The 12500-nt window shown below is 44.7% G+C and overlaps 3 protein-coding genes across 3 annotated transcripts in view; 2 read left to right on the top strand and 1 right to left on the bottom strand.

Moving 5' to 3' along the window:
- Positions 1 to 1465, top strand: part of dhx57 (DEAH (Asp-Glu-Ala-Asp/His) box polypeptide 57) — a 17934-nt gene extending 16469 nt beyond the window's left edge. The window contains exon 22 of the mRNA XM_079756121.1: positions 540 to 1465. Coding sequence (XP_079612247.1) covers positions 540 to 683 — 144 coding nt within the window. The 3' untranslated portion in view covers positions 684 to 1465. The remainder of the gene's footprint in view (positions 1 to 539) is intronic.
- A 928-nt stretch (positions 1466 to 2393) lies between these two features.
- Positions 2394 to 3394, bottom strand: stmp1 (short transmembrane mitochondrial protein 1). Its single transcript, XM_079756240.1, has 3 exons — positions 3243 to 3394; positions 2921 to 2974; positions 2394 to 2776 (listed from the first exon to the last, which is right to left on the bottom strand). The coding sequence occupies exons 1-3, from the start codon at positions 3255 to 3257 to the stop codon at positions 2705 to 2707; spliced, it is 141 nt and encodes a 46-aa protein (XP_079612366.1). The 5' UTR covers positions 3258 to 3394; the 3' UTR covers positions 2394 to 2704.
- Positions 3395 to 3683: 289 nt separating this feature from the next.
- The window catches only part of LOC307089791 (dynamin-1-like protein), a 20847-nt gene continuing 12030 nt past the window's right edge, over positions 3684 to 12500 (top strand). Inside the window, exons 1-9 of the mRNA XM_079756221.1 lie at positions 3684 to 3796; positions 4270 to 4411; positions 6566 to 6612; positions 6700 to 6771; positions 7658 to 7744; positions 8546 to 8708; positions 9236 to 9356; positions 10722 to 10853; positions 11877 to 12083. Coding sequence (XP_079612347.1) covers positions 3695 to 3796; positions 4270 to 4411; positions 6566 to 6612; positions 6700 to 6771; positions 7658 to 7744; positions 8546 to 8708; positions 9236 to 9356; positions 10722 to 10853; positions 11877 to 12083 — 1073 coding nt within the window. The 5' untranslated portion in view covers positions 3684 to 3694. The remainder of the gene's footprint in view (positions 3797 to 4269; positions 4412 to 6565; positions 6613 to 6699; positions 6772 to 7657; positions 7745 to 8545; positions 8709 to 9235; positions 9357 to 10721; positions 10854 to 11876; positions 12084 to 12500) is intronic.

Genomic DNA, 12500 nt, shown 5'->3' with positions numbered 1-12500 from the left:
CCACTGTCGCCCCGATGTTAGAGTCATGTTGTGTCACAGTGACGTGATTGAAAACGGTACTATATACCAGTCCCTCCAAAAAATGCGATGAAATATGCGGCATATTTATGCTATGAAATTGCGGGGACTTGCAAATATTGCGGGAACTTGCGGAAAAATGCGGAAACTTGCGAAAAATGCAGCTTTTCGATGACGTTCACGTCACGTAATTACGTCACTTCATAACGTTCCCATGGCAACAGGGAGAAATGGCTGCTCTTGTGTGAAGTAAACGCAACATTTTCAACTTTCTGCAACGATATATGTGACTTTTTTGCAACGAAAATGCGGGGATAATGAAATCATGCAAGCCCCGCATATTTTGTGCGGAAATTGGCAATTTATGCGGTGAAAGTGCGGCATGTTTGAAAAAAATGCGGCCCCCGCATGAATATCAGGGACTTTGGCTGATTATGCGTTGAATTATGCCATCGCATAATCGCGTTTTTCCGGAGGGACTGTATCTACGTTCAAGTGAATCACAAGGTGTGTGGTTCCAGGTGGCTGAGCTGGTGAAGGAGCTTCGTAGCGAGCTGGATCAGCTGCTGGAAGACAAGATCCGTAGCCCCAGCATGGACCTGTGCAGCTGCCGGCGTGGCTCCCGCATCATCCACATGATCGTGCAGCTCATCTCCACGCAGTAGAGCAATCCCGCCGTTCACACTCCGACGCCGCCCCCCCACCACCACCACCACGGGATATAGGAACCGGGACTCGAGCAGAGTCGGACTGATGGGGACAGCACCCCGTTGTCAATACCTCCACCCTTTTCGGACACAAATTGGATTCCCACTATCGTCCCTCATCCCCCTGGAAAAGCATATAAAGTGGATATGCCGTCGATGTGGCTTGTAGTATTCTCAGTACCATTGACGTGATTCGATGGCTATTTCTTTGGAAAGGAAATTGTATTTATATCTTTTTTTTGTTGACTAGTCTTAACCAGAAGCGCCTTGGTTGACATGGAGGACTCGTCCCCATTTAAAAGGTTTAAAGTTTTAGTTCAGCAAGGAAATCTATTTCCAGTGTAGTTTTTGTGCGTACGTTTTCGACCCATTTCCTGGTAGTTCTCACTTTTTAACCTTACTTTTAACCTGCATTATTTTTTGTTCATTTGTAGGTTACGTGTACCTGCTCGAAAAGTATTTCAAGTCCATATTGGATTTCCTATACGATCATGTCTGTATTTATAGAAAAACGCATGAGTGAGGAGCTCTGGGAGCTTCTGCATGCTTTTGTTCCACTTGCTCTACATTGACGGAATGTACACGCATGTAACAGAGGTCCACAACTTCACAGAGGGGTCCCAAGGGCTGTACGGATGATTATTTAAATTTAGAGCTGCCAAAGAATCTGAAACTTGTTTCATATCAACTGAACACACCTGTTGGCTTGTACTGAGAATAAAATAGCATTTTTGATTCTGCTTTGCTCTGTGTGAGGCCATATAAACTACTTCAGTGTCACCGACTCAACGTTGAGTGTTTTTACTAGCAGTTGCCTAGCTGCCCCTCGGATACAATAAAAGGTGAGGATTTACAGGCTGCTGGTGAGCGGCATCTCCATTCATTCAGTCTGAACGACGCAGACAGTCTCTAGGACGACAATATGCCAACAAATAAGCCATCACTGTCCCACTCCAGGCCAAGCTGTTGCTAGTTTGCAGTGCCAAGGTAAGACCCTTTTTTTTTATCCAATACACACTGCCAGACATATACATGTTCTGCACCATATCAGTCTCCAATCCGACTAAGTTAATGATTTCCTAATTATGTATTCCTCATTCATGTTGAAGGATATGACTTATCACATTGGAATCCGAATAGGAATGCCTTCATAATGGTAAAGTACATTAACTAGTAACTTCTGAATGCTGGGCTTTGATAAGTGGTTTTGTCTGTAAACTACAGTAGGTGTGTTATGCTCTATTCTTTTTGCATTCAAAGCCCCCAAAATCAAAGAAATCGAGGGCAAACAGCTCGAGGCCCGCCAAGAAGACTGCCAAACAGAAGTCAGCCAAAAAGAGATCAAGTGTCAGGACATACCAGGCTGAGGAAGACATCCTCAGCCCAGCAGCCATGGAAAATCTGTACTACATTGCCCACAATGCCGCGGACTGTCTCGAGTTTAGAGGCTTTGGGTTGCGAAATTCAAAGAAAAAAAAGAAAAAGAAAGGGAAGGGACGAAAGAAGAAATCCAAGGGCAAAAAGTAGCCTATGAATGGTCAAAACCACAGCATCCACACAAAAGGCAAGGACAATGGTACCGTCTTGTGCATATATTTGGAATTACATAATGATAACCTGCATATCATATCTAGATAACTGCAACTAATGAAAGATTATTTCCTGAACTTTGATACCAGATCTTTGGTTTATTATTATTGATACCACACAATTAAAATCTCGCAAATTCAAGCAAGTGCATTATATAATGTGTAAAAACAGTTCAAACAGTGAATTATAAGGTCAACATGGCCTTATTTTTGGACCACTAGTTTAATTCAAATCCAATCAAAATCTGAGACAATAATACTGGCAAAGGCACTGTTAGATTTTCTAGCAGTCAGTAAGTCATCCTTTTTTTTCCACGTTTGCAAACGTATCATTTAAATAAAAACAAAATATTTCCAGTTTCTTTCTTCCCCTCGTTATGTCATGTGACATTAGTCTGGCGGCTTCTTTTTTGCCTCCACGTCCTTCTTGAAGGCTTCTATTTTCTTGGCAACGTTGGGTACCTTGGAAATTAATTAGTTTATTAGGTTATCCGTTTTGCGTCAAAAAGGAACTCTCGCGAGACTTCATTTCTGAACTAACGCTGTCAAATATCGAACATGGACATCATGATGAATGTGTGACCCTTTGGTCTATAGTATACATACATCATAGTTTTGAGCCAGGTACATCCCCACGACGTTCCCCAACGTGAAGCCTGCCTGTAAAAGAAAAATCATAACGTCAAACACAACATATTAGGATAGTATTGGCACAATTGTATGAATAGTAATCTTATCGTTGAGTCTATACAAGACGTTTATCAGAGATTAACAGACGTTGAGTTTACACAATGGTCTTGAGATAAAACGGATAATACAGCCAACAATAATCATGCGGTTTCAAATACTACGGGTACAAATATGTAAGGAAGAGCATCGCCTCACATTCAACTAAACCCGTCAGACGCCAACGACTAACGTAACTCACCAGAAACTGCAGCATGTCGGAACGAAAAGCGCACAACAAAGACAGCAAACAGTTGCCGTGGTCGTGTTGTCTTGTTACCACTCCGCGAAGTTTGACGGGCGAAAGCGGACTGAAAGTTGTCGATCAGGAGCTCGCAACGTCGTCCGCGTACACGAGCGCATGCGCAGTTCACGCCTGGATAGATATTCACATCGGAAGTACGTCACGACAGTCGTAAACCGTGACGTCGACCGCGGTTGTAGTTCTTTTACGTCACCCCTGTTGAACCCTTACCGGCGGGGCCGTCGGAGGAAACTTCATATCCCAGTTCCCGAGATAACGTTCTCCGGGTGGGTGTGTTGTTGTAATGGTGGTGACAGTTAGACATTGAATGACTTTGGCTCCATCACAGCATTGCAGTACCGGTTTCATTTTGTTTAATTGTCCCCAATCGTTGAGTTTTTTCCGTGAACATGGATGCTCTGATTCCGGTCATAAACAAGCTGCAGGATGTGTTCAACACGGTGGGAGCAGACATCATACAGCTGCCGCAGATAGCAGTGGTCGGAACCCAGGTAAACCCCCTCAGATGATGTGCGTCTCCTCCTCCTAGTGAAATGCTGTTGATGCTATTAATAGCCAAACAGAACAGTGGGGATGAATCTGAATAATGTATATATCTAGGTGCATACTCACTGAGACAGTCAGCTCTGAGACTAAACTATGAAACAGTCAGCGATAGTGGTGCTGCTGATACATCGCTATTTGTAGTGCAACACACATCATATTAACTAGTATTCCAGCGACATGCACTGCCATACATCGCTCGAATACTAGTTAACATGATAATAGGATGGTGCAAGATATGTTTTGTAATATACACCCTCCACTGTACTCTTCATGTGAACCATCCATTCTGCATTGACATTCTTGCCATGCATTGATTGTATTGAACTTCAATCTGACTGGTGCATGTGCATGCATTGCCACCAGCAGGTCTTGTTTTGCCACGTCCTCAAGTCGCGTTGTGTTGTCACGTTGTCCACAGAGCAGTGGAAAGAGCTCTGTGCTGGAGAGCCTGGTTGGCAGAGACCTGCTGCCCCGTGGGACCGGTGTCGTAACCAGGAGACCGCTGATCCTGCAGCTGGTCCACGTGGACCCTGGAGACGGCAAGAAGTGTGACGAGAATGGTGTGTGACATTTATCGAAATAGACCCTCTGCGAAGAGGTGTCGGCGTCAGGGCAAACCCAGTGGTCGCTCGTGACACAAATTATGGGTCTAATACTGTTAGTACCAGGCGGGGGGAGAGGACTTATTTCCTCTCGGTTAGGCTGATACCGGTGCCCTGGTAGGTACGATTAGTTTATCCATTATTAGTGTTATGAGTGAAACCTGTGTTATACTAGGACACAATGGGGTCAAAGGGGGTCAATGGAGGAGTCTTTGTTGGTTAAAGATGGGATGAGAATCTGATATACTTCATTCAATGCCCAACCCACACCTTATCCTGTACTGTTTCAGATATCTGAAAATAAAGAATTGCTTTATTATTGTGTGGGGGTAAGAATGGTCTAGTGGGGAGGACTCCCAGGCGAAAGGTTCCGCGTTCGAATCCCAATGCCAATCCGCACGCAGCCTTCCTGAAGGCATTGAGCTAGCTGCCCTTACCAGCTAGCTGGAGGGGTGTCTCATTTCTTAGGGGAACGTTTTACCCCTCTGTAGGGCAAGGGGGAGGGGTAAGGGGTGGAAATGGGATTGGGCCTTAACGTACAGTAATGGATCTCAGTAGAACTTACTTGATTGACCTAGTGGCAATCTGTCCCGGCTTTAGGAATGTTGCATGTTTTGCCTCAGGATTTCATTGGTCCATTGGTCGATTGATCAATATATCGTTAGAAACAGGTTTCCTTTCAGAAACATTGAAAAAGGGCAAAAAACATTCTCGTATGTCCACTGTGTCCTGTCTTTGCCATTTGGGGACAACTAGACTCAATCAGATCAGATCACTTCTTATCATCCAACAATCACAATTTGTGTTCTCCTCATCAGCAGACTGCAGCATGTGGAAAAACCCCGTCCATCCTATAGATGGTCTGTACAGGACAGGTGTCTTCACTTTAATAGCCCTGGCTTTCCCCTGTTTCCCTAGAACAACACCCAGCTAGCCCAGATTCCTTTATTTATCTGAATAGCAACACACTCCTTATGGATCCATAGTAATAGTCATCGTAGTAGTAAACGTGGTATTGGTAGTAGTAGTTGTTGTTGTTGCTGTAGTAGTAGTAGTAGAAGTAGTTGTTTTAGTAGGCATAAGAATCCGACGATATATCAGTTTGCCAATTTTATCAGCCGATATTGACCTATTCCCCATATATGGCTATCGTAGTATAAGTTTGCAGATATGACAAATTATACAAATTATAAATATAATTACCTCCTATATAAATCCTCTACTGTGGTGGTTGATCCTCTAAATGCTTTAACTGAGCACATCCACGTAAACTAGGGCTGGGCGATTAATCTAAATGTGATCGATATTTCAATTTTAGCGTCAAACGATCACAAAATTAACATTATCAAGTTTTTCTATTTTAATTTTTTTTTTTTTTAATGTTTTATAGAAAGGGCAGAACAGCTGGATACATATCTGTATATCATTTACGATTGGAACATTTTCTTTTGGACCATTTTGTGTATTCTTTTATGGCGGAATTTCAAAGTTCAGTTACAAATTTTTTGGGGGGAGAGACATGCTGAATAAATACAACATGTTTTCAAACTCAAAAATAATCGTGATCTCAATATTGACCAAATTAATCGTGATTATGATTTTTCCCATAATCCAGCAGCCCTAATGTAAACCCTCTCCAGACTTATGCTATGTTCTGGGTGATGGTCAGTAATTAATCCCCATCAGGGTAAGAGTTAGGGTCCAGAGGGGACATCACAAAGACATCAAGTAAGAATTAAGCATGCACTCAACCCGGAGAAGTTCTCTACCGCGGTTTTTATTGTGCAGATGTACTTAGCCTCCAATTTTAATGTTTCTGAGCTGGCTAGGGGCATGCTCCCCTTGCAGCTAATTGGTTCCTTTAGCTCATGTCATTACGATACATCTATATTTTGAATAACGGCCGATATATATCAATATCGGTTATTTTTCACTCTCTAATATCTGTTTGGCATCGGCCCCTGAAATCCAGTATCTACTAGACATGTCCAGTTAGACAATGACATATACATAGTACACCGTTAGCCTAGTAGCCACTGATGTTCATGAGCTCAGCACTGTGATACGAGACTAACTAGGCTTTTCGTTTGTTTGTTTTCTTGTTTGTTGCAGGCAAAGAAGGAGAGGATTGGGGAAAGTTTCTACACACCAAGAATAAGGTATGAAGTTACCCAGGGAGAAATGATAGGGGTTTGAAAAGAAATACAAGCGTGTTTGTGTGTGTTCATGACCTTTTGTTTTCTCAGATCTTCACAGATTTTGAGGAAATCCGACAGGAGATTGAAAATGAAACCGAGAGAGTGTCAGGGAGCAATAAGGTGGGTTCTATTTCAAAGTTAAAGCCCTACTTCAACCGCTCAACACATATCAAATAGAAAGTCTGTTGTCATAACTCTTTCAAGAAAAGTTTCATGTTTGGTAAAAAATAAGAATATCGTAAGATTAAATATTATGATATGATGATTTAGACCTTAGATCTATTTCATCAGTTGATTTTATAGCATGTGATTTCCCTTGATTGTATTGCATCTTTGTCTAGAAAGCTTTTTTTTGTAAAATCTTTATTCAATAGTCTTCAAGAATTTAGTGTTCAAATGGCATCTACTTAGAAATCAGAGACTGATCCAGGGGTCCTTCTATACCATTTCGTCTGCCCCCTTTATTATTATAAGCTCCCAAAATAGCTTCTTCTTATTAGGCGTCTGATTGAGGCTGTGAATTATGTAGCACCCTTCTCCTCCCGTCACTCACTCTCACTCTCAATATCACACTCTTTCTCTCTCTCTGTCTCTCTCTCTCTCTGTCTGTCTGTCTCTGTGTGTCTCTCTCTCTCTTTGTCTCTCTCTCTCTCTCTCTCTCTCTCTCTCCTGCTCTCTCTATCTCTCTCTCTCTCGCTCTCTCTCTCTCTCTCTCCCCCTCTGTCTGTCTGCCTCTCTCTCTCTCTCTCTCTCTCCTGCAATCTCTCTCTCCTGCTCTCTCTCTCTCTCTCTCTCTCTCTCTCCCGCAATCTCTTTCTCTCTCTCTGTCTCTCTCACTCTCTCTCTCTCTCTCCTGCTCTCTGTCTCTCTCTCTCTGTCTCTCTCGCTCTCTCTCTCTCTTCTGCTCTCTGTCTCTCTCCTGCTCTCTCTCTGTCTCTCTCTCTCTCTCTCTCTCTCTCTCTCTCTCTCTCTCTCTCTCTCTCTCTCTGTGATTATACACCTGCAGGGGATCAGTGATGACCCCATCCACCTCAAAATCTTCTCCCCCCACGTCGTCAACCTCACGCTGGTCGACCTGCCAGGCATCACCAAGGTAACGAACGCCCTCAGTGCACCCGACTCTCACTGAGTCTCACAAATCACTCTTGAGATTAATATGAAAAGGCAATCTGCATGAATGAGGCATGAGGGCTTTTCACTTTCTTTCGCTCAGCGTTTGTGTTAACCAATCATGTCGCCCGAGGAGGCAATCTATAAGTGTGTAATTCGCCAACACAACCTCTGCAGTAGTGAACGTATATATATATATATTTTTTTAAGCTTTCAAATCAACACCGTGTAGACTGGCCAATGTAGACATACACTTATTCAAATCCACTTCTAAATGCTCTATCCACCTTTGTTAATTTAGTTTTCTTCGGTATAATATATCGGAAACTGAACAGGAAACAAGGTGTGACTCCGCCCTTTTCAGTTTTTGGTTTCCTGCACAGAAGTTCTGCTATGACCAGTAGGGCTGCTGGATGCAAGTTTTTATCTCACGCCTTATTTTCGTATTAATTACTCTTTAAGGTTATGCTCTTTAGTCTTTATTTTTTATGTCATTATCTGAAGAGGATATTCAGACACGTGTCATCTCCGAGGCAGGCCAGGGGTAATGTCATCTTGGTAGCCTGCCGACGTTGGGGGATCGAACCCAGTACCTTTCAGCTGGGATTCAAACATTCGCCGTCTCTGAGCTTTCCTAGCTCCTTTTTTATTCGGGGTGTGGTCCCCATTAGACCTTACCCTTGAGTCCAAAGTGGATTCACAACGCCCAGATCCCGACTCGGTTCCCTGACGAAGAACCAATCAGCGTGCAGGTTTTTCCAACATTGACCCCGCCCCTCCCCAGGTGCCGGTGGGCGACCAGCCCCAGGACATCGAGGTCCAGATCAGGGAGCTCATCCTCAAGCACATCTCCAACCCCAACTGCATCATCCTGGCCGTCACCGCCGCCAACACGGACATGGCCACCTCCGAGGCCCTGAAGGTGGCCCGCGAGGTGGACCCCGACGGTAGGGCCCCCAGAGCTGGTTTGGTCCCCGCGTCGCTCAGAAAGCAAGTGGCTAGCGTGTTGTAGAGGGCGCCCGGTGGGGCACTGGGTTAAAGCGCGTGCCGCATAGCCACTGTCCTGAACGCAGCGACCCGGGTTCGAATCCTGCCCGTCGTCCTTTGCCGCATGTCTGCCTGTCTATCTCTCTCGATAATAAAGCATAAAAAATGCAAAGATAAATCTTGAAAAGAAGAGTGCTGTAGAACGTACGATGCGTCAATGAAACGCTTTGGTGCGGGTTGGTTTTGTTTGGTTATTAGCGTTGAGCAATGAACGGAACAGTGTTTTTATCCCTTTTATTGTCTCGCGTTCTTAAGATCATTTTGACATTTCACATTTCATGTATTTGAGCTGTTTATCTTTATTCCAGATGTTATTGCATGTATTTTAACGACATTGCATGCGTAGGTAAATGAAATGTGTTTTCGTAGTACATGAATTTGAGCTACATAACATGTATACATTCCATCTACTGTGTGTCGTTCCCAGGCAGGAGGACGCTGGCGGTGGTGACCAAGCTGGACCTGATGGACGCCGGCACCGACGCCATGGACGTGCTGATGGGCCGCGTCATCCCCGTCAAGCTGGGCCTCATCGGGGTGGTCAACAGGTCTGGGTGGATCTGGCTTTATGCTACGCTACGCTACACAACGTTACAGCACACTACACTACAGTACACAACGTTACAGCACATTACACTACAGTACACAACGTTACAGTACACTACACTACACTAAACTACACTACACTACGCTACGCTACACAACGTTACAGTACACTACAGTACACAACGTTACAGTACACTACACTACACTAAACTACACTACGCTACGCTACGCTACACAACGTTACAGCACACTACACTACAGTACACAACGTTACAGTACAGTACACTACACTACACTAAACTACACTACGCTATGCTACGCTACACAACGTTACAGTACACTACACTACACTAAACTGCGCCACACTAGGCTACGCTACACAACGTTACAGTACACTACACTACACTAAACTACACTAGGCTAGGCTACGCTACGATACACAACGTTACAGCACACTACACTACAGTACACAACGTTACAGTACACTACACTACACTAAACTACACTACACTACGCTACGCTACACAACGTTACAGTACACTACAGTACACAACGTTACAGTACACTACACTACACTAAACTACACTACGCTATGCTACGCTACACAACGTTACAGTACACTACACTACACTAAACTGCGCTACACTAGGCTACGCTACACAACGTTACAGTACACTACACTACACTAAACTACACTAGGCTAGGCTACGCTACGCTACGATACACAACGTTACAGTACACTACACTACAGTACACAACGTTACAGTACACTACACTACACTAAACTACACTACACTAGGCTACGCTACGCTACGCTACGCTACGCTACACAACGTAACAGTACAGTACACTACACTAAACTACACTGCACTAGGCTACGCTACGCTACGATACACAACGTTACAGTACACTAAACTACACTAGGCTAGGCTAGGCTACGCTACACAACGTTACAGTACACTACACTACACTAAACTACACTAGGCTAGGCTAGGCTACGCTACACAACGTTACAGTACACTACACTACACTAAACTACACTAGGCTAGGCTACGCTATGCTACACAACGTTACAGTATATTACACTACACTACACTAAACTACACTAGGCTACGCTACGCTACACAACGTTACAGTACACTACACTACACTAAACTACACTAGGCTAGGCTATGCTAAGCTACGCTACACTACGCCGCACTGCACCGCACTACACTTCACTACACACTAGACTAGACTATGCTATGAGTGGCTCGCCCTAGCTGCTCAATATTCGGGGGGGTTGATTCCATATCGGACCCCCCCCCCATGCTAAGTTTTAGAAGACTCTGTGTAGTATTCATGATTTTGTCTTTTTTCTTTTTCAGGAGCCAATTGGACATCAACAACAAGAAGACTGTGGCCGACGCCATCCACGACGAACACGCCTTCCTGCAGAAGAAGTACCCCTCCCTGGCCAATAGGAATGGGACCAAGTACCTGGCCAGGACTCTCAACAGGTGACACAATCAATCGTCGTCTTTGAGCTCATGAACGTCAAGTTTGCATTTTGTTTGCGTGATTAAGTTTCATGTGCCGTTAAAGTGCAAAAATGCTGTTCAAGTGTTAAAGTGTTAAAAGGTAGAAAATAGAAAAAACTATAATTACATTATTATATTGAAGTACATTATAGTACTGAATTTAAAGGTGCTGCAGGTAAGAAGAGCTAATTTCAGTCAATAAGTTCAGAATGGCGTTGCCATCAGTCAGGTATAAGGTCTCTCTTCTGCTCTTTACTTTGGTCTCTCTTTACAACTCTCAAATCATACCGACAGCATACAGCACCTTTAACCTCAACACATCCAATCAAATAAATTATACAATTAGTTACAATGATCATGCATAATGAATCATTTATAATCACATTGCCTCCAGATCATATATTAGAATAAGTTATAGTGACGAGATAATAAGAGCAGCTCCAATTAAAATGTATGCGTTCTGAATAAACCACACCGATGTATTTTCTTGTTGATTGCCTTTGACATTTAAAAGGCTGTGCATTATGCAAGTCTCCGATAGCGGTTGATGTTCAGGGATCAATCAAATATCACGATGATACTGTGGAGAATGCTAATCGTGTGTGTGTGTCTGTGTGTGTGTGTGTGTGTGTGTGTGTGTGTGTGTGTGTGTGCTTGTGTGTGTATATGTCTGTGCACGCCTATGCATCCGTGTGTGCGTTTACGCGCGTGTGTTCACACCCATCTGTATCTGTGTGTGTGCGCGCGTGTGTGTGGTTGTGTAAATGTGTCTGCACGCCTCCGCATGCGTGTGTGCATTTACGCGCGCGTTCGAGTGTGTGTGTGTGGTTGTGCGTGCGTGTGCGTGCGCGCATGTGTGTGTGCGTATATGCGTTTGTGCACGCCTATGCACGTGTACTGTGTGTGCGTTCCCACACGTGCGCGTGACGTGTGTGTGTGTGTGTGTGTGTGCTTGCGTGAGCGTGTGTCCCCCCCTGCGTTTACCCGTGTCCCCCCCGTCAGGCTGCTGATGCACCACATCCGGGACTGCCTGCCGGAGCTGAAGGCGCGCATCAACGTGCTGGCGGCCCAGTACCAGTCGCTGCTCGGCAGCTACGGCGAGCCCGTGGAGGACCAGAGTGCCACGCTGCTGCAGCTCATCACCAAGTTCGCCGCCGAGTACTGCAACACCATCGAGGGCACGGCCAAGTACATCGAGACCACCGAGCTGTGAGCACAACCCCGCCGTCCCTCACTTTACATCGACAATCCAACGTCGGGTGAATAATCGAGCGGTCTGATGGCGGACGAGTTCAAAACCTGGACGAACCGGGGGGGGGCGTCTCGGTGTCTGTCGCTTCGTTGTTTATACCGAGCAATCGTGTCGCTGGATCTGGGATCTGGAAGGGCGTAGTGGATTAACAGCGGGCGCGATCTCGGAGTGCAGTGGTAAGGTGTTCCCGGTGGGAAGACGCGCGAACACATCCGATAGGGACACACGGCTTCCAAGAAAAAGAGTCTGTAAAGGTTTTGAATCAACACCTTGTAGACTGGCCACTGTTGGATTGCACTCATTAAAACCTAAAACAATTCTGAGTATCTCTTTAACAAAACGGGAAACAAGGTGTAACTCTTCCCCTTTAGTGT

Source organism: Pollachius pollachius, assembly GCF_949987615.1.
Source record: "Pollachius pollachius genome assembly, chromosome: 18".
Taxonomy (NCBI): Eukaryota; Metazoa; Chordata; class Actinopteri; order Gadiformes; family Gadidae; genus Pollachius; species Pollachius pollachius.
Note: the sequence above shows the minus strand (reverse complement) of the source record. Positions and strands in the feature narration are given on the sequence as shown.